We start from the raw sequence: 25606 nt of genomic DNA, 5'->3' as shown, positions 1-25606 counted from the left end.
TCATGAGGGGTGGTGAAGAGCTGCCATCTCTTCTGCACCAAGCCCTGAGGGAGAGGGCAGGGGAGGGGAGGGCCTGGCTTCCATCAAGCTGCTGCCTTCTCCACGTGGCAAGGCAAATCCCCATCAGCTCTCCTGCCTTCCCCACACGGCAGGGCACACCCACAACCTTGCTGAAGGTGGCCTGTCCCACTACCACCCAGGCCCTTCCTTCAGATGATCGCCAGCATCAGCCCCACCATTCACCTCAGGCACACCACCACCAGCTGCCACACGGGCGGCATTTGCCCTGCTGAGCCCAAGGCAGTGGTCCTCCCCCCGTGTAGTCCCCTTCTTCTGTCCACGTCTCATCCAGCTGGATGCCCTCACCGGCTGTGTCATGGGCCTTGCGAAAGTCAGAGGGCATGCCAGGCACTGCTCTCCCCTCGTCCCCCTAGGACAGCCACCTCCACAAAGCTAGGCTCATGTTGGGCCCGGTAGAACTTGCTTCTTGGTGAAGCTGGGCTGGGTGTTGAGGGAGGTCACCTTGTACCTCGTGTGCCTCCAAGTCATCCTCTGTCATTCACTGCTCTGCCCTTGTACCACTAGCCTAGCCAAGCCAGCTCTTGGTTCCGACATGGCATAGCATGGCTTGCACTTGGTGAATCCCTGCTGGTTCCCACCACCTGGTATTTGTTGCTGGTATTTTGCTTTACTTTTGTCCTGGACAAATAGATTTCCTGTCTAAGGCCAGGAGCGCATTTCATTACCATTTCATTACCAGGCTTGCAGCAAGTAACTCTTGGATTCCCTTCAACTTTTTTTAAAACTCCTGCACTGTCACCACAGTTGCAGCTCTTTTTCTCCCACTACTCAAACGCAAATTTAACATCTGTGGTATTGTGAGAGAAACAGTCAGATTCAGCACCTGGCTCAAAATAGACTGGAAAGGTGTTCATACCCAATACAGCTCACAAATCATTCCGTGTGAACAGAGAACTGTCACCGTCTGTGCAAACCCATCAACAAGGGAGTTAGAGAAGTATTTATAAAAGCTATAGCTACGTACAGTCTGGACAATAAACACCATAACACAGCTCTGACGAGAGAAACCGGAATGGGAGAATGTCTTGGTTTGATGAGGTGCTTGCTGGATAACAGCTTCAAGTGAAGGGACTTCTTGAGCTATAGAAACCATTTGCTGATTGCCCTCCTCTTCTTTCCCCCTTGCTCTTCTCGCAAATAAAGGGCAAAGGACACAAAGCATCAGACTTCCTTGATTTTATCGACGTTTGAGTGCTTTTCACAAACACATTTTAAGTAAAATAGCAATGGAAGTGACTGACAATGTGGAAGAAGAGGATTTTCACGTCATCTGGCCCATAAGCAATAGAGATGCAACTGCATCTCTTTCCAGGAGGATCCCCGCCCTCTGGACAGGACTACTTCAGGTGCACTCTTAGCTTTGTGCATGTGCTATGTCCTCCTGAAAAGTGATGGGAGCTGGAGCACAGCTGATGACTTCCTAGATTTATAACCTGATGTTTCTATACTTCTGGTCAACTTGCATGAGCGAGTATAGCATAGCTGCTACTTAGTGAGAAAACAAACGGCTTGCAGTGGCAATTGTTTTTCATATGGTAACAAATTTGGCATGCATAAATTCATGGGAATTTGTTTCATACTCTTCGTATGTACATACTGATGATCATAGTAAGTATTGAGTGGAATGCAAGATAATCTAGAAGCATTATGATAAATCCTTAGGTACAACTGAGCAAGAGAGAGAAACTTCTAAAAGTCCCAGAAGAAGCATTCCAAAGAACTCAAATAAGGCACCAAGTACAGGCTACTCCAAACAAACAAATATGAACGACTGATTCAGGCTACCTTAGTGAACACACAGATTGAGTTCTCTTGCAGATGACAAGCAGCTTCACATTCCACATTCTCCACACACTGGCTTTTTCTCACTGTATTTGCAGTCACTGATGCATGCTGCCCCTTTTCTACTCATTTTCCTGTGGCTTCTCTAACATTATTTTCTTTCTTTGCACCATTCTAAACTTTGACAAATAGTTACCTGCGTCACAGACCTATAAATTTAAAATTGCATTTAATACCATCCTCCTTGCAGAGCATTGTACGCTTGCCCAGAGAAGCCATGTCCTATTTTTTGACACTGTTCCCCTCTACCAAGGGCTAAACAGAACAATTTGTGAGGCAAGCTTCAGTTTCTAAATCTGCTCACATTCTTCAGAAGAGATACAATGGAGGTACTAACCATGTGATCAATGAAAACTCAACAACAGTCACTCAAGAGAAGTGCTATTAACTTTTCGTCAAATTCCAAATATGCTGCTTTCTACCTAGATTGCCCCTTCATCAAACAACTACAGCAATTATCTTTGTTGTTCCAGATCTTACACAGCATGATACAACCTTCTCATTGTTAAAATGTATCCAGAAACAGCTTAATTCCAGTAACAGATAACAGCGCTCGCTTGTATAGAATTTAGCACGGAGTCTGTTAACTTTGCTCAGTTCATCAATGTTCTGAGAAATCTATTTATTATATTACCAACATGTTAGTGTTTCAAGCTGCTAACAAGTAAAAGCTGACAGTTTCATTCATCACAGATGAATGAAATACATTACTGTACCACCCCAAAAACTGTTTTATTGTGAAGTCTCAGTGAACCGTATTCAAAAACACACACACACACACACAAAAAAAAAATCTTCCTTCAATTACTATAGTAGTTTAGAGGTAAAATCTAAGAATGGGAACTAAGCATGAAACACTATGGCTCACTCGGGGGGTGCAGCACAGTAGTGCGTTAAGCAGGATAAGGAGAGCGCTCCCCTGTTGTTCCCCTTTGGTGCAATTTGGTTCACAGAGATCACGAACTAGATTTCTCTCAGATGAAACTGAACTTTCCAAAAATGCACTCCAGGAGCATAACTAACACACTCCAACTGCGAATGGGTACTTAGTCCCCAAGATTAGACCAAAAATAGTTCAAACTAAGTAACTCTGAGATGTGTACAGTACAGATGTGAGGCCCTCCATTTCAGCTGTTTTGCTGTATGAATGTGCTCCTACTGAACTGCACTAGTCATTGATGCCAACGTAGCTGCAAATACACTGCTTCCTGATGGGTTAGGGATGTCATGGGTTATCAGTTTTATAAAATATTCGTACGTACTACAGCGCATACCTCTTGAAATTTTTTTTAGGCAAGTCCAGTCAAACCTCTCTTTTCACAGTCATGGGGGAATCAATGCTAGTTTCTTGAAAATCTTTTGAGATTTGCAACTCATCTTTGAGATTTGCAACTCATCTTTGAAACATAAGCTGTTGCAATTGCTAAGTATTTGAAGTAGTTGAACATCAAATTTACAAAAGAATTTTCCAGAAAGGGCAAGAAATCAACAACATACCTTATTGCTTCCTCCACAGATTGGCCAACTATATTTGAGGAGGGACCTGGCTGAGACAAAGGTGTCAGGCTTATCACCCACTTTACTGGCTTGTAGTACTCATCACTGGAACTCAATAGGTAGAACAGCGTGGTCAAAAAAATCACCTGCAAAACAAATTGGAGTTCTAAATTAAAAGGCAATTAATACTTTCCAGAACTACAGCATGCAGCTATGCTTCAGATACCGAACTTCATTGGAAAAGCACAAAATACTATTCCACAAGCTATGATTTAGAGAAACACACAGAGCTAGAAGACTAATTTCTTCCCCTGCTCCACAAAGAACTTAACAGTTACAGCTAAACATTATAAAACTTTTAGCCCTGTTCAGCCTCTTCCCAAAGTCACATCTAGATCAACATTCTAGTTGGGTTTTTCTGGTGGTTTTTTTCTTTTGTTTTGGTTTTCCCCAGCATGTTTAGCATATCAAGGAATCATTGAATAGTAATATCCATTGTTAAAAAAAGCCCAAACAAACATAAAATTTAGCATATTTACTAGGCTGGCAATCCTGACTGAATACTCCTGGGAGTTTGAAGATGAGTCTCAGCAGAAGTAATGGCAATTCCACTGTTTCCATTTAAAGACCAAAAAACCACAATCAGACTGTATAAGCTTTCTGTATGTCGCAGTCCACTATAGTCTCCTTATTTTCCTGTTAGTGGGCTCAGCAACTTCTTGGGCTAAGCATACATCAAAGAAACGTGTCTAGCTTGAAAAAATACCTCAAACAAGGAAAACCCATTCTATACGCTCCGATGGTGAACTATGGCTTATATTTGCTTCATCTTTTTTCTCTCTTCCCAAGATTGAAAAGAATTCTTTCACTTTCCTTATTTCCAATATACTTTTTTCCTAGAACAAACCACATCTTAATCTTCTGAGAAGCCAAACAGCCTGACCTCCGAAAGTCTCTTACTTTCAAGCATGTTATCCAGCCTGCAGACACCTCGTGCCCTTTTCCTGCATTCTCTCTGAACACACTCAGAAAAAAATATGCAGACAGCACAACACACAATATTCCATTACCAGTCTCAAGAATGCCATCCATTTGTCTCTGTTCCAAATTCCTTTATCTTTTGAAAGGAATTCAGTAAAATGTTACTACTACTTCCCTCCATCCTTGCAGACTTTAACTTGGAAAGTCACACTGCTGTGATCTCTTTCCAAATTGTCATATATAGGTTTAGGCTGTATTCCACCTTGCCAGGTGTGTAGCTTCTGCCTGGGGCGATAAACTAATCTATCTGCTAAAACAAGTCATTACATCAGCACATTTAAACAGCACACTGTTAGCATTTCTCTTGAGATCATAAAAACGCCACAAAAAACCCAAGAACACCCAACTGAATTAGGCCTTGGTTTAATGGGAAATAATCCAGTGCCAGTAGCAGCATCAGCTATGTTTTGTTACAATTTCAAATGAGTAAATCTTAAAACTTGAATCAGATTTTAGCATCCTCTGTAATGCTGTGTGTGCGGATAGGAACTTGTACCCACAAGCGAAACAGAAGTGGCCCTCATGTAACTAATGAGCAGTTTTCAAATGTCTGTTGAGGATCTGAATACATGGATGGATATGCTACACAGACTTACTTCCTACTGAATGTTTTGATGGAAGAGGTCTTTTTCAAAATGGAGGTTCTGAACAAAGTGTCCATCATTTTTACGTTTTAAAGCACAATTTTAAAACCATTTATCACAATAAAATTCACTATTTTAGTTTTTATTCAAAACGCCTAAACCTGGACTGAAGTGCAATCAGTTGAAAAGCTAACCCCTTCAGGAATTTTCTTGTTGGAAAATTTACACTCGTTTGTGCCACTTCAAACTAGCAAAAACTCTTCTGCAGCAACTAAGAATCTGCCAAATGAAAACATAGAAGTACAGTTAAAGGTCGAGTAGTGCTTTCTTTTCAACACAGCTCTACCTAGGCATAATTTAAAAGAATCCCTCCTGTTTCATTTTTAGAAAAAAAAACTTCCCTCAGTAGCCTATTAAATATATCTTTTGTCAAAACACAGACATGGCATTTTCAAGACAGCTTTTTCAGCTGACACTGCTGGCTGGAGCACAGCAACACACAAAATATGCAGAAAATAGCTTTAGGGTTCAGTCCATTCAAAATGTAAAAATTCCATTCCAAAACTGCATTTTAGAAAAGGGAGATGGGGAAAAGATATTGGGCCAGGTAGCAGTCAGAGATGCAGCAATGAAACTAGAGCAATCAAAACCTCTGAAACCATTTGTCTTCAAGTTCAAAATGAACTCTATATGAAAGCTCCTTCTCCTTACTGGAGAATAGTGAGGGTTTTCCAAGGAAACCATGAACTTCTTATTTCAAGACTTTCCCAAAGACAGCAGAAAACTCAGCTTAAATAAGAACTAAATTATTAAATATAACCAGCCCTGGAAAGGAAATTACTGGAAAAAAAGATCTCACTACAACGTAAGATGTAAGTATGGCTTGAGACCCCAGAGGAATAAGAACTGTTAAGGTAATTTCTGGTCATCTTCTCACTTGGAGGTTATTTTTCTTTAGCTCTGAAGGAACATGAATAGCAGGTAAATCTAACAGTGACATAATACCAAACGGGATTCAGTACAATGCACGTCACAAAAGTTCAGAAAGCTGCAGTGATTTATCCTAGGGTCACATCTGGATTTTCTCTGCTTACTGCATTAAGCTGTTGCAGAGGGAAAGAGGAAAAAAAAAGGCACAAGAAAAAAACCTAAGAAGTAGTTATATGATTTCTACATGGACTCCACGACAGTTCTGTTATCCTAAAAAGGTATTAAGGTTCAACTAAATTCTCACAACTAGCATTTTTGTTTAGTTATGGCCCCAAGTAATGGACTGTATTAATCTTTATTCAGTGCAGGCTATTTACTGAATATCCTAAATTTAAGCCCTTTCAGTCATAAGCTGTTAACAAACCCACACTAAACACTATTAAAACAAGTTCCATTAATTTACCTCTTGTGTTTTTAAAAAAAATTTGTTTAGTTTTTGTAGCAAGAACCTTTGCAAAAGACCTTCGTAAAGATGAGAAACCATGCCTCGGAACAGACACAATGGCCTATGAAATGGAAGGTGCAAACAAGACTAAGTTATAGCACCATGATATTTCTAATTTATCAGTCCCACTGTTTGTATTTCAAAGGCTACCATTATTGAGAATCTACAGAAAGAACCGACACATTTATTAAAGCAAATCTTTCCTATATATCTAGGATAACTAGGAGTGCAAAATGGAAGCTCATGGTCAAACCCAAGAAATCATGAATGCAGGACTGATGTGTTTTGGTGAGGAAAGCTTTATATGACCATTTTTAAGTAACATGTTCAACCTACAACACAAGCGGAGGAAACAGAGTAGCCTTTAGGGCATCTAATCTTTAAAAGAATTCCAACACAGCATTATCCGAACTAGCTCTGCTAAACCAGCTACTGCACAGCGCCCCAGCAAGTGGCAAGACCCTGCTGACAGACAAAAAGGCAGGATCATGCATCACAGCAACAGGATGTAATGAGCTTGGTACAAGCCATTAGGCATCTACAGCTAAATTTTGTGTCTGAGCAAGGAGTGCATTAATCATCTGCAATTACTATCCAAACTTGTCATTTTTAAGTATACTAACTTCTCAGACATAATTTTCCATGTGTCATCAGGGGTGAAGTTGTGGACTAAGGAAAAAAAAAGGAAATATTCCCATGTGATCTTTTCCTTACTAACTGAAAGGTAACTGGAGAACAACAAAATTAAGTGGCAGTGATTTTCTTCAGTTCAAGACAGCCATTCCATTAAGTCTTACTGTGATCTGTTCTTTCTTAAACTACAGCTGCCTTGAAGTGCTGTTAAACATTATTTCAATTTTGCAGCTTGTCTACAAAGACCTCCCTCCTGAGCAAGCATCAATGAAGTTAAACTAGCAAAACACTTTGTTTTCTAACAAATGTTTATGATTGCTGAACTAAAAACCAGGACATGGATTTCAGTCGAGCTTCCACAATCACTATTTGTCAGTTAAGAGAGGAAAAAGTCCCAGGTCAGTATTTTAGGAGGTTTTACTTTTAAGTAACAGCTGTCACAGCAAAGCAAATGAGAAGAAAGAAGGTACCTCAACCATTACAAGTTACCCCACACAGCTTGGCGTTTAGAAACAGAAGAAACCATAAACACCTAGCTCAGATAATACAGGAAAAAGTAATACATCCTTTGAAGAAAACACCTTTAATAAAAAGGTTTCAGAGACTACTACTCAGTGCGGGCAATAACACTAGTAAGAATTTACTCTGTGTAGGAAGCATTCTGCAATTAAGAGCCCACAGAGGTTAAATAGAAACAACACAACCCCCTCACATAGATTTTTTATGCTGAAGACATTTCATTTAAAAAGGGAATATAAGGTAATCCTTGTGAAATAAATACTTTTGCTGACCTTTCCCTGTAACAATTTTTCCCCTCTTCTGAAGGCATTGGCTTGTTTAAGGATACGTTTATGAGGACATGCCGTAAGATTTCAGTAGTTATGTAGGATATCACAAGTGACTGCTCAGTATCTTCAACACCAGAAAAAAAAATTTCATAAACAGAATGATAGGAAGACTGCCAGCTCCTCAATGTGGAAGTTACACAAATCTTTCCTTTTGCCTAGAATGCCACCCAAAGAACAGATCTGAAAGTTACAAAATCTTACCAGAATTTTTGTATTACATAAGGTTAGAGGATTGGACGAGGGGTAATGGCTTCAAGCTAGAAAGTGCTAGATTTAGGTTGGACATTAGGAAGAAGTTCTTCAGTATGAGGGTGGTGGATCACTGGAACAGGTTGCCCAGAGAGGCAGTGGAAGCCCCATCCCTGGAGGCATTCAAGGTCAGGCTTGATGGGGCTCTGAGCAACCTGACCTAGTTAGAGATGTCCCTGCTTACTGTAGGGGGTTGGACTAGATGACCTTTAGAGGTCCCTTCCAACCCAATACATTCTGTGATTCTACGATGTTTTCAATGCTTTAGGTTTCATTCTACATTGTTACAACATGTACAATGAGGTTCCTTCAGTAAAACAGACCATGTAAACCGACGACATACTACTTACCACTGAAAGCACAAAATTGAGAAGAGCTGTCCCGCTGTGGAAGAGGATTGTCACCAATGTTGTAACTGTAGTAAACAAGAGGCTCACATTGCGACTCATCACTATCCACAGAGACTCCAGGATCTGGAAAAGGAGGGGGAAGCAAAGACGAAGTCAGGCACTAGGCAGTATTAGCTAGGACAGAGAGTGATTCATCTCCGTCAAGCTATAGAAAGAAGACTTTTTTCAAAAAATCATCTTCCCTCACTCCTAAATTACAGCAGGTTTATCAAGTGAAAACATCTACTTTACCAAAGACAAGTTTCTAAGCAGACGGTTACAAGGTTTTAGAATTTTTCTCCCAATGCTCGAAATTATTTTGTTATGCAAAACTGCAAAAAATCTACATGTGTGACACTTGTTTACTGCAATAAACATCACCATCAACTGAAAGCACATTTTGTCTTGGGAGAGAAAACTCATCTTTTCTAAAGCAGAAATGCTAAAACACGAACGAGGAGTAACATCACTACATAAAAATAAATCTGAAGACAGCTTCAAATCAAATCATAGAATTACTACTTTATTAAAATTGGTTTTAAAATGGTTTATGGTAATTAGACGCATAATTTTCACAATGTCTGCAGACAGCTACGCAAGTTGTGATTCTGAGTAGGGATGCATCAGTTAGTCAAGCAATTATGGAAACAACGCTAGACAATCTATTAAATTTTGTACTGGCTTGGGGAACTGATTGCTTATTAGTTACAGACAGTGAAGAGTAGTTTTGTGACATGCCTTTAAACACAGAATACCCACCACAGCCAAATTAGTTTACGTATGGATGTAGATACATCAATCTGAATAGGGCAGCAACTTCACGAGACATTAACAACATAAAGGCATGGCACGTGGAGTCATCCTAAATGTAATGCACAGTAGTTTCGTAACAAATATTTAATTCAGAAGGAATACAGTAAGAATGTATTAGCCAAAGTGATTCCAACATACAAAGAAACAAGGTTACAAAAAGCCGTACCTTCTTTCAGACTAACTAATATAACTGGAAAAACTGTAAAATCTTTTTTACAAAAGCCCTTCTCCAAGTTCAAATCTGTAAGTGAAGACTTCAAAACTAGCAATGGTTACTCTTGGTTTATTGACAGAATTAAAACAAAACAAAACAAAACCCAACCAAACAAAAAAACCCAGTAGCTGGCACTGGTAGAGCAAAGGAGCGTTGGCAATGCGACTGCCTCTCCTTTAGAACAGTGAAACACACAGAAGATAATTTATTAAGCATAAACTTGGGAGGGAGGAAGTGCTGGGGGAAGCAACAAAGAATTTCAACACATAGTAAAACTAGAAAGATCTATGAGGTTCATGCTTACTATTTAAAGGGAATTATGAATTTTAAGGATCATCTTTCGAGCAGATTTTATTAAGTCTCTCTTGAGAATTCAAGCGAGGTTAGAAGTAAAGAGGACATTCTGCTGAAATATGTTCTCCCATTGGTACCTGTCCCCTTCCTTCTTCTGTGGTGTGTTGGGTTGGTGTCTGGCGGGGTTTTGGTAGCAGGCAAGGGGGCTACACAGGCGGCTCCTGTAAGAGGCTTCGAGAAGCTTCCCCAGCTCAAATTCGGACCCGCCTCTGACCAAGGCCAGGCCAACCAGCGCCTCTGCAAATAACCCTGTTTAAGAGTGGAAAAAGCCACTGGGCAAGTTCTTTGTTTGTGAGTCTTTGTCTGCGAGCCGAGGAGAGGAGGGGGATGTGAGAGAGCCAGCCCTGCGGCCCCCCGGGTCAGCGAGGCAGGAGCGGGGGAGCTGTGCCGGAGCAGAGGTTCCCCCGCAGCCCGCAGTGGGGTGGCGGCTGAGCCCCTGCAGCCCAGTGGTGGCCCAGAGGTCGCCCTGCACCCGCGGAGGGCCCTGGGATGAGGGGTGAGCGAGCGGCTGCACGGTGCTTTGTTGTTGGCTGGGTGGGCTTAAACCCTGACACATGGATTAAGAATTCATTCTGGGGGTGCAGCAGCGGCACAGATTCATGCAGTCACCAGGTAACTTTATTAAGTGTACGTTACACTATGAGGCCTGTAAACACAGAGGACAGTGATTTTTGAGGGAACATTTTGTAGCTAAAGCAGAGGCTTTTCAGTTGGTATTAAATAAAAATAGTACTGCCATTGCTAATAACAGGCCATAAGTTGTACACTAACTGTGTAAGGCTCCAGCCCCAGATGTTTAAGCTTGTTACTAGAACCTGGCGTGTGAACAGGAGCTTGGTGCCCAGGTCTCCTGTTCTGATGTGGAGTTTAATCATAGAACAGCAGCAAAGGCCTTGAAAATAGGGACACAGGTTGAAAACAAAGGCCCCTGAAACACAAGTAGTTGCACTCGGGAAGACACACAACCTTAAGAGCTGGGAAAAGACTGCTTTTGCTTTAAGAAAATGCAGTATCAACTAAGTAAGGGAAAAAAAAGAAACAAGCAGGCACCTGCCAGGACCTGGAAAAGTAATGCCTCTCCAAGTACCACACAGCACATAGTCCAGGGCAGAGGTCAAGGGGTGGGAGCCATCCAGAAACAAAAACACTTCATAAAAGGACAAACTCCTTCATCTGAGGGAAGATGATGTCCATTTCAGTTGCAGCTTTCTGTATTTAAGAGCTCTTGAGCCTGTTCACTTTGACTTTTGTGACTCACACCATGACGGAGAGTGGCTGTTGGTGCCAACTACATAGCACCACCACAACGGTACTTTATCCTCACAGCTCATGTAGGGTATGACTGTTATAAGGACTGACCACTTTGTATATATAACAATAACAATTAGTAGACTGTAAAACAAGTCATTAGCATGAAGCATGTTGTTAACGAAAGCTGGTCTAGTAAAGTTTTGTTTTAAAGATTAAAACTAGCCTGATTTATCAGTCTTCTAAGTACTAATCACAACAATCATTAATTCCCTCCCTCTTCCACCATCACTTGCAACACATCAGCTGAGCTGATACTGATTCACAAGGAGAGGGGCTTGTTCCACCTGCTACAAGAGAGCATACATCTGGTGGGGGCTGGGAAAGTTTCCTTCAACATAGGGTGTTCCTCCAGTATAGGCTGTTATTTGTTTAACACTTTCTCTAGAAGCTTTAGCCTAAGGAGCTGATAACCAGGAGATACAACTACAGTTAGCTTGAATGCAGTTATTGGGTGGTTCAATCAACATCGGGAATGGTTCTCCTAGAAGAACATCCTTGTTGGGTAGAGCCATTGATCGGAAGTGCTGAATTAGTTATCACTAGCATTTGCGTTAGAGTTAAGTGTGAACAGTTCCTTTCATTCAGCTTCAGTATGTCTCAGGAAAGCAGGTGCATCTTTTAGGAGTCATCTCCAGCTATAGAGTAAGTTCCTATTTCTGCATACGTACCATTAATATTTCAAGACAGACGCTTGTCAACCCTAGGATGAGAAAACTGACATAGTAGACATTAACCATTACTGAGTATAGTATGAGAAAGGGCTCAAACACCTCACTAACAGTCACAAACTCAAAATACTTGCACCTGCACCTAAGAGTCCATAACGCCCTTTGATTCCCAGAGCATACTGCTGCTCTCAGAGTTCAGTTACTATGCACAAACAATTTCTAACACCTTGCCAGCTGAGATCAGTTCTTCAAAACACAACTAACTGTGAATCACAGAATGGTGGGGGTTGGAAGGGACCTCAGCAGATCATGTAGTCCAACACCCCTGCTAAAGCAGGGTCACCTACAGCAGGTCACACAGGACTGCATCCAAGTAGGTTTTGAATATCTCCAGAGAAGGAGACTCCACAACCTCCCTGGGCAGCCTGTTCCAGGGCTCTGTCACCCCCAGAGTAAAGAAGTTTTTCCTCACATTCAGGTGGAACTTCCCATGTTCCAGTTTGTGCCCATTGTCCCTTGTCCTGTCGCTGGGCACCACTGAAAAGAGCCTGGCCCCATCCTCTTAACACCCGCCCTTTAGATATTGGTAAGTGTTGATGAGGTCCCCTCTCAGCCTTCTCTTCTCCAGGCTAGAGAGCCCCAGATCTCTCAGCCTTTTGTCGTAGGAGAGATGCTCCAGTCCCCTCAACATCTTCGTAGCCCTCTGCTGGACTCTTTCCAGTAGTTCCCTGTCCTTCTTGAACTGGGGAGCCCAGAACTGGACACAGCACTCCAGATGTGGCCTCATCAGGGCTAGCCACACTCTTCTTGATGATCCCAGGATACCACTGGCCTTCTTGGCCACAAGGGCATATTGCTGGCTCATGGTTCACTTGTTGTCTACCAGCAGGTCGACCCCCAGCCTGTACTGGTGCATGGGGTTATTCCTGCCCAGGTGCAGGACCCTACACTTCAACCTCATTAGGCTCCTCTCTGTCCAGCTCTCCAGCCTGCCCAGGTCTTTATACTTATGCAGCTTTATATAAATACACATGTTTTTATATATTTATATAAATAATAATATGCCTATTTATCTATTTATGCATAATTCTACTTTTAATACTACTGTTATTAAGTGAAAAACACACCTCTTTCCCCAAAACACTGCTTTGTAAGTAGCCTTAAGAGATCAGTGTCTAAAAGAGCTACGAAGTTGTATAGAATTCAAGACCCCCTTATACATCACACTGTGATATGTCACCGTCAGCATCAGTTGCTGTGCCTTTCCAGTCTGTAACAGGCAAGAATCAAAATTGCACTTAATGTTCTTAGCCATCTAAGGTGTGCTATTGGCCACTTGACCTGGCCAGTACCTGAAAGCAAGGTTTAAAAGGCACTTGACCAAAACCAAGTTATTTGCTGAGAACTTCAAGTCAACAAACTTCTGGAAGCCATGTAAGTTCAAGTACCTGATTTGACTGTAGAGATCACTAACAGATTTGCAAAGGGAATAAAAGCGGACACAAAGAGGTACTACCAAAAAAACCTTGCCCTTCTGCATATTTTTTTTTTTTCTGTTCAGAAAAATGTATCATCCTGACAACTCAAAAATGACGGCAGCAGAACAAGTCAGCAAGCCTTTAAGGTAAAGGACAAGCAATGGACTTTGTGAAGAATGCACAAGATCAAAGGCTGCCTGCTCCAATTAAAAGCCGATTTCCAAATCAATGTTTACCCGCAGAGTTCTGGGACAACCCCTCAGGGCTCAACAGCTTGTTTTTGAAAAAACATCTTTGCTTGACCTTTACATGAAACAGAGACAGAACAGAAACAGAAAAAGGACTATCCTCCAGCATCATGTCTGACTTTCCTATTGTAAAGAAATCAACAACTCCTCTAAAAATATGCACCAGGCTGAATTTCACCTACCCTGAAAAAAAAATCCAAAACAGGTTATGGAGAAGAATATACCAAACCTCTGAGCGTTTGCCTTACTAGAAAAAAAAAAGGCATGGTAGTTGAATTATTACTGAAGAATGGACTGTATTAGCTATAAACTCTGTAGAGTACTTGAAGAAATTCTCAGGGCCAGAGAAAACATTACGAAATGTGGTAACTCAGTGAACTATTTGAGAACACACAGATCAGTCATGCCAAAGGCAAAGATAGAGAAACCTAACTGAGCTGAGGCTCACTGTGTACTTCTTAATGAAAGGTCTTCCATCTTCCTGTCTGGGAAATCTCTGAATGAGATACCGGCTACTGATGGAATCATGAATATTCTTGTGAAAGAAGCAAAAAGATGAATTTAAGGAGACATTAGCAACGTCTCATATACAATCAAGGGAGTTCTGAGTGATCATTCATAGATTTGGCAAGCAGCTATTTACTTTTTCAAGGTTTCAAGCCTTCAAGAAATGGAGGGGTATGAATGGAAAAGCAGGTGAGTGGGGAAGCAATGAGGTTTTTTTATTTTTCAGATATTAAATCTTAACAGTCCAGCTACGTATTGCATATTTCATTCACCTGAAAAACTACCTTAGAATAGAGCATGGGTGCAAAACTCAAGGTGTAAGTGAGGATCCACTCTAGTTCTCTCCCCAAACTAAGAATAAGATGAAATAAACCCCTCTTGAGAAACACATCACTGGATAAACTGGTTTATAACACTACTGCTTCTAAAGAGTACTGAAAAAATCTGAAGCTGAAAGGCAGCACTGCTGCTAACATCAAAGCTTTTAGAGAAAAGCAAACTGATGATTTGGAAAAGCTTATCTTCATATTAAATCTTCAAGCAATTTACATGTTTATATAGTGAATTACTTCAAAATAATTAAGGTCTGTCTACATCAAACTAGAGCTAAGTATAACTGCTATAATGAACAGCACATTCTGACGGGGGTACAGAAGTCTTCCGTGCTTTATCTGACACTCATAATTAAAGTACTGAATCAATGCATATTGTTACAAATTAAGTGAATGCCAGTAATTCCCCAGCACAGCTATACCAGTGATTTAATTATATGCTTTCAACTCTAATATGAAAGTTTCTTCCACTACAGGAAAAGCCTGAAGTGAAACACTTGCATCTGTCTTCTTTTAACATTTTCCTTACAGCAAATGCTCCTTCTCTTACTACAAAGGATGAACACTCCCTATAATTTCCATCAATGGAAAACAGCTTATCTGCTTGTGATTGCAAAAGGACACTGTCAAATATCTGTATTTTCAGAGAATACAGAGTCATCTGTACTATTTCAAAACATTTCAGAAAGCCAAGGGGCTAGCAAGACAGTTACTATATGGTAAACTCTAGCCTCAATCTATGCAAGTAGTGCAATCTTGGTTTATTCTTTTCCAAAGGCAGAGGAAATCTCACTATAGCTGCATATCCACACACACTTCTTGACAGTTACCTCATTGTCTTTAAATGGTTTGTGTCTTATAAAACCTGCCAAAACAGTTTTAGGACTGTACTGTGTCTTGCTATATTCTTAAGAATTGCAGCTTAGCATTGATTTCAAGCGTCCAAATGCAGAAACATCCTACAGTTTGAATTACAGCTAACCTATTTAAACCCCTCCACCAACAACCCCCCCCGCCCAATCCCCACCATACACAACACACTCAACGAAAAAAAAAAAAAAATCCTACCCAAAGTTCCCCAAAACACAAAAGAGCAAACAAAAAAGCCTAAAACCCCCCAAACCAAACACAAACAAAATCCACCCAAAAGACAAAAGAAACCCCCAAAACAACCCCCCTCAAAGGCAACTACGTAACTTAAAAGATTGATCCTTCCCAACTTAGCATGCCACTCTAATAACTCATTGTTCCTCTTCAAAGTACCAAGAGAAAGATTTTCATACTCTGATAAAAACAGAAATCCCAAATACAGTAAGCTTCCATTGCATCCTAGAGTAGGGAAGCAATTTGCTTAGAAACACCAGGCTTAAATCAAAATTACTCTTATTTTCATCATCTCCAAGTTTCAGTGACCTAAGCAATTACAGAAATCAGATTTTCATCAATTTAAATTTGAACTATGAGCGTGAGTCACATTTATGCAATGCATTGTGGATGCACAAGCTAGCAAAGCAGATGCTGCCCAGTAAGGATGTGAAATCAGGATATAGAGCTATATACTGGGCTGACTCTTTACAGTCTGTTGTTAAGGACACGAGTGCACAGAGGAAAAGGACAGGTGTTTCCCCCAGTTGATGAGTAATGAGTTCATGGAAATAAACAGGAAAGCAAGTCAACTGCTGGCACTTTTTTTCCTGAACTTCTAAACAAGTTTTTAGAAGTGAAGCATGCTTGCTAGATCAAAATTTTAATATTAATGTATTTCAGTCTTAAATATTCGTTTTCTTTACACTATTTCCTGCATTAGTCTAGCCTACTTCGATTACTGAAGCACACTCATCACCATGGTTTCTGAGCACTGTGCAACAATGCTGTAAATGACACGGCTAGCACCTATCATGTAGTTTCTCCTCCTTCTCTCCCTCTTGCGTAGAAGGAAACTCCGTATTGATTTTACATGATGATGTGCTGTGCATTTTTGTAACTCTGCCTCAAGCATGCATTGTCAACTTTGAGAAAGTATTAAGCAAATTGCACAATTAACTGAAAAAAGGTTCACTGCAATAAAAAGTTTCTTTCAACTTTTTCTTGACTCATATCTTCTTCTATGATATAAACTATAACCACTTAAGCAGCAGTTGAGGCAGGACAGAAAAAGCACGCATGCCCGTCTAAACCAAGAACTGCCTCGAGGCAAATATCAGCTTTAATTACATCCACAGATACACTATGTTGTGAGTTAGGTACAAATAATATTCTTCCAAAATGGATAAATAATAACCTGAAGATACTTGTAGTTTATGACAACAGCTCAAGTCAAAGATGAATGGCATCAGGGATTGACTCAGACTCAACATTTTTTTAGAGAACTGTAGTTGCTTCAGTTTTGATCGCTTTCAAAGCTTTTTCTTTTACTCCTCAGGAGGTGAAAGGTCCAGTGCATTAATTCAGGAACTCACACAGTGTAAAATATTAATTCCATTCTCCACAGAACTTTTCATAAAAGAAGAGAGAAATAAGCTGCTTTCAACTCAATGAATAATAATTTGAGAGGAAAAAAAAAGTAAGACTACTAAAAAAAATAGTTTGTTTTTACTACTTCTTGGTCAATAGTTTCCTCAACAATAACCTAGACAAATAGGTCTTTTTTTCTTAAAAAGAAAAGACTACATAATATAAAGCATTTAAAAACAGCTTGCAGCTGACACAGGTAATCCTACATCAACAATCTCTCAGGAAGAAGTCTGGGAAACTAGTGTTAATGAAGATGCTGAAATCAGGAGGGCTTCTTCATCACAACCAGTTCTGTTTGTAGTATGGTTGTACCCTCAGTAGGCTTACAATAATTGTTTAGGTAATTGTAAGTAACAGTGTTTCCATAACTTTCCATGTACTTGAATCCATAACCTCAGTGATAGTTCAAGGAGGAATTGTTATCAGTTAAAAATGAGACCAACTTGTTAATAAGGGCAAAAAATACATACCGAAAGAAATGTTTCAATGTTATCATGAACAAATGATGCAACATCTTGCCAGTCCAGAATATCACCAAGCCAGCTGTTTTGACGGTTTATGTGCCATTTGTGTCCTTTGTGTCTTCCAGAATGCGTTACATTCTTAAAGAGAGACAAAGACGTAAAGAAAACATACATTTGAATAACGTACAGATACGAGAAAGCCCAAGACTAATGTTTTCTTAATGAGGAACAGATCCAACATGCATCTAAATACTTAGAGCAGCTTTAATTGGCATCCTCAGAAATACCTGGAAGTACTCTGTACACTGGAAAAATTAAAAATCCAAAGAAAACCATAGTTAATTATCCCTTATAATTACAGCTCTCTTATTGTACTGATTCACCTCAGTTAAACATTAGCTTTACTGCCTGACTGATAATGGTATCTGTCTTGCTCTTTCTGAAAGCACAGAAGAAAGAAGTAATGATTTCAGTTACTGCCTACATAATTTACTGTTTGTAACACACAACTTTTCCCAGTACAACTCACAAAAGAAAATACAAGCAGAAGCCAGAACAAGTGGTTTTCTCACAATTAGTGTCTACTTCTCCACTGGCAATGTTCAGTCATGCAAAAGCTAAAAGCTAAACTGAAAGCGTGGAGGATTTCTGACGACACAGCTTTGTAACTAGAACACAACAGGACATGGCCATAACCGCAACAGCCAATTCCTTTTTGGCATACATGGCAAGTTGCATTCCAAGTGAAACCCCTGCACTGATTTATCCAAGAGCAGTACATTTTCTGCTTATTACCAAGTCTCCCTAGATGCATTGTTACACTTCATGATGCACAATTAGCCATGTTCTTCAACAATCCACAGCAAGACAGATCTTTCTTCTGACCTGGCAGTTTATTTAGAGCAGAAACTTATGAGTAGTCAAAAATCTCCCTCCAATAGGCCTTCTGTATTTGCAAACTTTTGTCTCCTTTGCATTTGTATCAAGACCCTACGTTCTGTTCATCTAGTTCTATTTTCAAAGATAGATCTCCCCGTTAACTATCAGAATTTGGGATCATTTGCAAAGTTTGTAACATTGTTAATCATATCCATTTCAAGTTCATTGTTATTCAGCACCTGTACTGTCATAGCACTTAAGGCCTCAGGTGTTGATAAATAAGGGAACTGAAGACATTGTCAACTGGTTCCTCTTCGACAAATTCACTGGCTCTTGAAAACAAAACCAAACCCCACACCTGAATGGACTAGGAAGAAGAGATTCTTGTCCTTGAAAGAGACACCTTGATTGCAGAGTTATGCCATCACCTTCCAACTGTTTTATGATTCTGTTACTGTTTTAGTTCATTGGGTACACAGACGCAATGGTAACTGATCTATCGCAACATTCCTAGAACCTTTTAAAATATACACCATTTTCTTCTCAGAAAGCAGCAGTTAATGGTTGAATCCACATTTCATCAGCAATTCTTCCTCAATTCTACAGGAACGGAAGAATATCACCTGAGTGTGGGTTCTTCAGTCACCTAGAGACTAGAGCAATACTACGCAGGCCTCAAAATGAAGTGTAATTATTATGCTCGTACAACTGAAATAGTGGGGAGCTTGAAAGTTGTACTGAGAGAATCAGAGATGGTACAGATGTCCTTCACACAGCACTATCAGCTGGTTTACCAGTTTTCAGATACACAGAAGGACCACGCAAGGCTGTAGTAATATTACAGAAGAAAATAGCCAGGTGGAACGCACTGAGGTGGGACATTTACGTGGATATGGAGCGCAACAGAAGGGGCAAGATCAGAAATAGATTCTGGAAGAGCTACCTGCAGCCCACAGATAATCGGCTGGAGCCCAGCACGCCAATGGTAACACAGGGTGTGTAAAATGCAAACAGCAGCCAGGGGAACAGACTTCAGGACTGTAGACAGTGAGCACCAGTGCGGCCCTGAAGCTCTTTCTGCCATTTCAACTGCTGGGAAAGCTGTATCTTTCCTACCCTACTAGAAGAGCATCTACAAGAAAGATGCCTCATAGTATTCCCTCAAGTAACAGCCGCAGTAAAGAAATCACGTAACGCAAGGAACACGGACACAATCTGTGCTGCACACTGCAGCAGCAGCAGCACTCCCCCAGCACACGCAGTGGCACACAGCCCTACGGGGCGATACAGCGCTACGAACCAGCTGACACATGGGTTGTATTAGTAAATCAACAGGTTTATCAATGTAACTATCAAAAGTAGGTGCTCTTCTTGGTCAACACTGAATACTCCCAAGTGCTTAAGGCCAGCAAAATCTATTGCAGATACAGCTTTAATTTCTCCTCAGTGGTCCCATATTCCTCAACATCATCACGTTCTCCCTCCACAGGATCCTCTACAGTATTATCTTGTCAGAAAAAAAAAAGAAATGATTCTTTCCCCTTCTATTTTGACTACTATACTGAAACTCTTACTTTTTTTACCACAGACATCTTCTTGGAACTTTATAGAGTAATTTTTAAAGTACCTCTGAAGAAAAGTGTTAATATACTATAATTGCACTTATTTAAATATACAGAAGTATTTCAGGGATACGACTTTTGGATTTTGATATTTCCATCGCACCATGGTTAATGAATTGCTTTTTCCTTTAAAAGGCAAACAGCATTGGCAGCATGAAAATGATTTGACGCTTACAAACTTTTCAAGACTGCGTGCAGAACTCATTACAGGAAAGCTAGCACAACTGGCAAAAATGCATTTTAAGAAACTTAGTGAAAGGACAAATTCACTCAAAATTTCAAATTAAAGTTACACAAATCATTCAGAATACCAGTCTCCTTTCCCTAACCCCTCAAGATAATGAAAATCCAACAGAAAGGACTAAACTATGAAACACTAAATATAAAGGTGAGGACAGGGTAAATTAAATGGCATACATAAAACCACATGTAACTACTTAAGCGAAGGACATCGCTCTGCCTGTGCTCAAACGACTATAGAATGATCTTATACAATTGAAATTTTTACCAACTTTTTATTATTATAACCTTTACTCAGCATACCAACGTTTTGCTAATCTCTCCCTTAGAGATGCACACTTAACATAATTATCTCAAAGCACTAAGTGATAGTTTATATTAATACCATTTAAATAAGTTACTCACCTTCACAAACCAAGAGTGATAAAGCCTGTCCCAGAGCTCTAGCACTTGTTTTTCAATCACAGCAGTGTTATTCACTTTTTCTCCTAAAATCTTATGGAGCTAAAACATACAGAGATCTTTTAATAAATAGGTCACAATGAAGCTGGCATCTACTGACAAACTCCAAGCTGGATGAATCACACAAGACTGTCAGTAAAGGCATGGCTCAAACCCAAATCATTAGAAAAGCTGAGTGTCAGTATGGAATAGACACTTCAGACAACATGGTTCACAACACGAAAATTTTGTCTGTAAAAACAACATTCTGCTGCACTAAGCTGCGGACTTCTTTCTGCAACAAAACCCCAATGTTATCTCTAAAATATTTAACTAGAAATCCTGGATCATCTTTAGAGTAAATACTTCAAATAATTTGAGATGTGTGCTAGATATCACAATGTATAAATAGGAATCTTAGCAAACTCTCCTGAAGAAAGTTAACTTAAATAAATAAATCATAATTTAAAAAAAAAAAATCCAATCTACCACACCCAGCCACACAAAACTAGAATACTGCTTGGGGGCAGGGGAAGTCTACAGTGTCTACAATTGGACAGCTAAAGCCAGATGAAAAAAATTACTCATCTTTATTTGATGCATTTTCCCTGGCAATCTTATTAAAATGATGACAGACTTTTCAGCTCTTAAAAATAAACACTCCCCTGAGCAGAAGAGACTACTGAAATCACTCCCACCCTTTCTTCAACTCACAAGCTAGAGAGTGGAAGGAATAGATCTGTCAACAAAACAAGAAAAGAATCACTGACAATAATCTTTTTATTTCTTTTTACTTTTACGAAATGTAAGAAATAAAAACATTTTAAAAGGTGAGGGAGCTCATTCTTACCTTATGTGTAATCCATTCTCGGCCATACTGGTATACGTTATTAGCTGCTGAATTGAGTGCCTTCTGAATAACCTGGGCTTCTGGAAGCCAGCTAGTTTTTTTTTTTTAAAGAAGGAAAACAAAGTTAACTACTACATATTTTATCCATTTCATTACATCCAAAACACATTATAAATTAACATTTTGAAACAACAACAAACAATTAAGGTTAAATACACACAAACTTACTACAACCAGAATATTCCTTCTACGTATCAAGTAACTGACTTTCTCATAAGCCAAGCACAATTAAATCTAGGACACATCATTGTACTTGGAATTCTCCAAAGTTCTTGAAACCTTAGTTAAACTGGTATGTCAACTTTTTCAAGAGAGATATGCTCTTCAATCTATGTGCGTGCTATTCACACTACATTCTTATAAATTTTCTTAGTATTCTGGTTTTCTGAAACTATTACATGAAGCAGTCTTGTCTAGCTGCTAGAAAACCTTCTGATTTATGAGCTGAATGTAAATTGTTAATGTAGTTTCCCTGAAAAAGTGACCAGACAAACCAACAGGTTTGGGCACCAGTTATTTCTAAGTCCCTGTCAAACTATTTGCTCATTAATTTCTTCAGGGATTCACATCACTTTCAAGCAATGGACCTACTGAGGTGCCAGAATTTCAGCACTTGTGAATACAGGGCACACATTCTCTGCTTTGACTTTTTTTCTAAATCTTGATTCAATGGCACACATTGGAGCCCTTCCAAACAAGAAAGCATTCAGCAAATAAAACTGCTGTATTTGTTCACCTGACTCAAGATCAACATGGAAGATTTTCTGTCTGTAAATCCTTCAGAAATGTTCTGCATTGGAATTCCAAGACGTTTCAGTCACTCACCTCTAAACATAATGTGAGCATCAAGCTCTGAAAGTTGGTAAAGCTTGATGGATTTGGTACACTTACTCCTAATGAATTAGAATAGAGTGTTCTGGATGCTTCAAATTTGGATGTAAAGACTAGAAGTAAAAATTTTAGCTAAAATTCTGCTAATTACTCAACTAGCACTCCAGTATTTTCATTATATGAATAAGCTTCTGACAGTCAAACTTCCATTTTCATCAGTCCTATTTTTGAAAAGTTCTCTTGTTCTCATAATACAGCATGTACGTTCTTTCAATTCTATTAAACCATCATCGCTTTTGTTTGTAAAGTGCCCTTAAAAAAGTCACCCATTCTTGTCCAGGAAACAATTCTTTTTTCCTGGTAAGTGCCTGCACTCACCTTTACTCAATGTCTGTTTAGCTGAAGCAGAATGAAAGCAAATCAGACCACGCCCCCTCAAAATCACACTCTTCAGTCTTACCTATTCCCCCTCTGCTGTTCATGCAATCACTTCTTTGCTCACCAGTGTGCCCTGTTTTTTCCTACATGTATCTCTCTCAAAACCCCTCTCCTTTTAATATTTGCCTTGGTGTTTGCTTTAATCTTTACGTAGACTATCTTACAAACTTCCCACTGTGTATGCTATACACATCTACTTTTAACTGTAACAGCCCTTCCCAACTCATTTATACCTAACTCTCCCTATCCACCATTCTTTCCACCCTCGAACTCTTCTTCAGTTCACTCCAAAAACATTTTCTTCCACCTCTATTCCCTCAAAGGCATTCTGCAGTCAGCTCTCCACACTGAAAAAATAATTCAGCTCATCTTGCAACCTTCTACACAGAGCATTCTTTGCCATTATTTTTCTTTTGCAGGTAAAAGAGAAAAGAATATTGACCTTTTATTCTCTGCACTATGCAAGTTTCTCCTCCAAAACTGTAACTAGAGAAGTTCATACAGTTGTCCTTCTCCACCAAAGTCCAAACAGTCCTCAAATGAGACACTGCACTGACAGTCCTCCAGAGTAATGCATGAACACTACTGGTGCCTGAGAGTTTAGCTTTCACACCTGCTGCAACAGTCACTCTCATTTCTGTTCACCTAGGGGATTTTTTTAAATTAAAAACTATGCATAAGAGCACCTGGAAGCTTGTTCATCCAACCTATACTATTCGCTTAACTTCAGCATTCTTACTTTGCCCATTCTGGATGACTGGCTACTGTCTCATTGATCAAGCTGCTTGTGACTTGAATCATGTGAACACTCTCTTGATGTACCTAAATTAAATACAGAGAGGAGAAATGTTATGTAATGCAAACTAGAACTCTTCTCACATTCAGAGAGGCTTTTTTTTTTTCTTTAAAGAATAATTCTTCCAACACAGACAACTCACTATGAAGAATGAAGCACCATTAACCCAAAAAAGCAGTCAATACAATAATCATCAGTCTGTTCTGACAATTTTGGTGGCACACTGTGTGACTAGTAATAGCAAATGGAAATTTAAATCTTATTTCATCACTGAGAAAAAAGTTCACAATATAGCCGTGCTGTCAAGGGAAGTACTAAAATACAAAGCACAGTTTCAGATATACCTTTTTAAGCCATGGATCAAAGAATTGTAAAAATTAATGAATGCTGAGCTCTAACACGACCAGCCATGCTATGAAGTGCCTTATCAAATTAATTCTTCAATAAAATGATAAAAGTCACCTTTTATAAATATCTTCATGTTCCCTTTATGAATATAAGGAATAGTTAGGCAGGAACATTTACACAACTTTCAAAGCTTTCAATTTCAAGTACTCAATATTTTGGAAAAAGGAGACTGACATCAGAACCCATTGATTTTTGTCCCGTAACTGTATTCAAGTCAAACATTCAATCTCCATTGACTGTTTCAAGTAAGAACACAGCTCCATTTAAAAAACACAAACAAAACCCACAAAAAAAAAAAAGGGGGGGGGGGGGGGGGGGGGAAGTACATGAGTGACCTCTTCTGGTGAACAAAAAAAACCTGAACCACAAATCACTTTCAGAAAACTTTTGAACGTGAATCTCAGCACATCTATACTCAGAACAGGATACCATGAGGTCATTACAGGGAATTATCTTAAGCAATTTGTAAATATGTTTCTGATGTAAGGTAAATTAAAAAGAAAATATTCTAAGTGGTTCTGTTGACAAGAAAAGTGAAACAGGATGCAAAACAAATCTGTTCCTGTAATATATAAGCTAGTAATTCTTTCACTAGAATAAATTTTGTATTTCCAAATGCCTATGTATTAGTTTTGTCATGTATGTAAATAAACATATACATACAAATAAACATATGAAAATCTATGTATTTATATAAGTAGTCTTGGAATGGTAACAAGTTCATCAACTCCAGAGCATTTAGTTGCTATTCTTTTCAAAAAATTCTTCAAGCTATACAATTTTCAATAAACGTCAGTAACTTTCATTCAGCATTTAAAATGAGCTCTGTGATTACATTCCTTAGCGCACTGTACCTTTGCAGTAAGGAGCAGGGCTAGCAGAAGGGTTCCTATCACTAGCAAAAATATTATGAAAATGCTGATTATTTTATCTAGCATTTTCTCCAACCACACGATGATCTGTGCAGAAAAAAAAAAAGAAAAAACAAATCATACCATATAAATCAATCTTTACTGAAAGCAATGCTATGTGCTATATGACAGTATTGTTATCTTTATTTACAATCACAGTGCAAAATCAGGCTCTAATCGAACAGCATTTATGCCCAAGCTTGGAAATGAACAATTAACAAGCGATGTTAGCATGATTAAGGTCATGGTATGACATGTGATTTTGCAAACGACATTTACACATTACCACAAGACACAGCAAGCTCTCTGCAAAGCAAGCAATAATTCAACATTTACTTTCTAGACCTAAAGAAGCTAGCATTCATGTCAGCTGTGAACCCCGAAATTTGTCTTTGTTTCTTGTCCTTCAGCAACTTGGAAACTTCAAGATCCTATCGGCACAGGACTTGGAAGCTATCAGGGTATACTGTAGAGTACAACCACGACTTTCAAATTGGAACAGCTAACAGCCATCTAAACAACAAATGAGGTATTTCTGCAAGTAACCGAATTTTTAAAGCTGCTCATCACCTTCTGAATTGAAATGGGGCTGGAGATTTTCTACATTATTGAACACCAGGCCAATTAT

General features: G+C 39.4%; 1 protein-coding gene across 2 annotated transcripts in view; it reads right to left on the bottom strand.

Moving 5' to 3' along the window:
- TMEM245 (transmembrane protein 245) overlaps positions 1 to 25606 on the bottom strand; it is an 88220-nt gene that overhangs the window by 26960 nt on the left and 35654 nt on the right. For both annotated transcript variants that reach the window (XM_086469218.1, XM_086469219.1), the window contains 7 exons: positions 24922 to 25026; positions 23603 to 23685; positions 21535 to 21625; positions 20649 to 20747; positions 17509 to 17640; positions 8561 to 8683; positions 3421 to 3566 (listed from right to left, as the gene is read on the bottom strand). In XM_086469218.1, coding sequence (XP_086325344.1) covers positions 3421 to 3566; positions 8561 to 8683; positions 17509 to 17640; positions 20649 to 20747; positions 21535 to 21625; positions 23603 to 23685; positions 24922 to 25026 — 779 coding nt within the window. The remainder of the gene's footprint in view (positions 1 to 3420; positions 3567 to 8560; positions 8684 to 17508; positions 17641 to 20648; positions 20748 to 21534; positions 21626 to 23602; positions 23686 to 24921; positions 25027 to 25606) is intronic.

The sequence above is a fragment of the Leptosomus discolor genome, chromosome 8 (genome assembly GCF_034619465.1).
Source record: "Leptosomus discolor isolate bLepDis1 chromosome 8, bLepDis1.hap2, whole genome shotgun sequence".
NCBI classification, from domain to species: Eukaryota; Metazoa; Chordata; class Aves; order Leptosomiformes; family Leptosomidae; genus Leptosomus; species Leptosomus discolor.
Note: the sequence above shows the minus strand (reverse complement) of the source record. Positions and strands in the feature narration are given on the sequence as shown.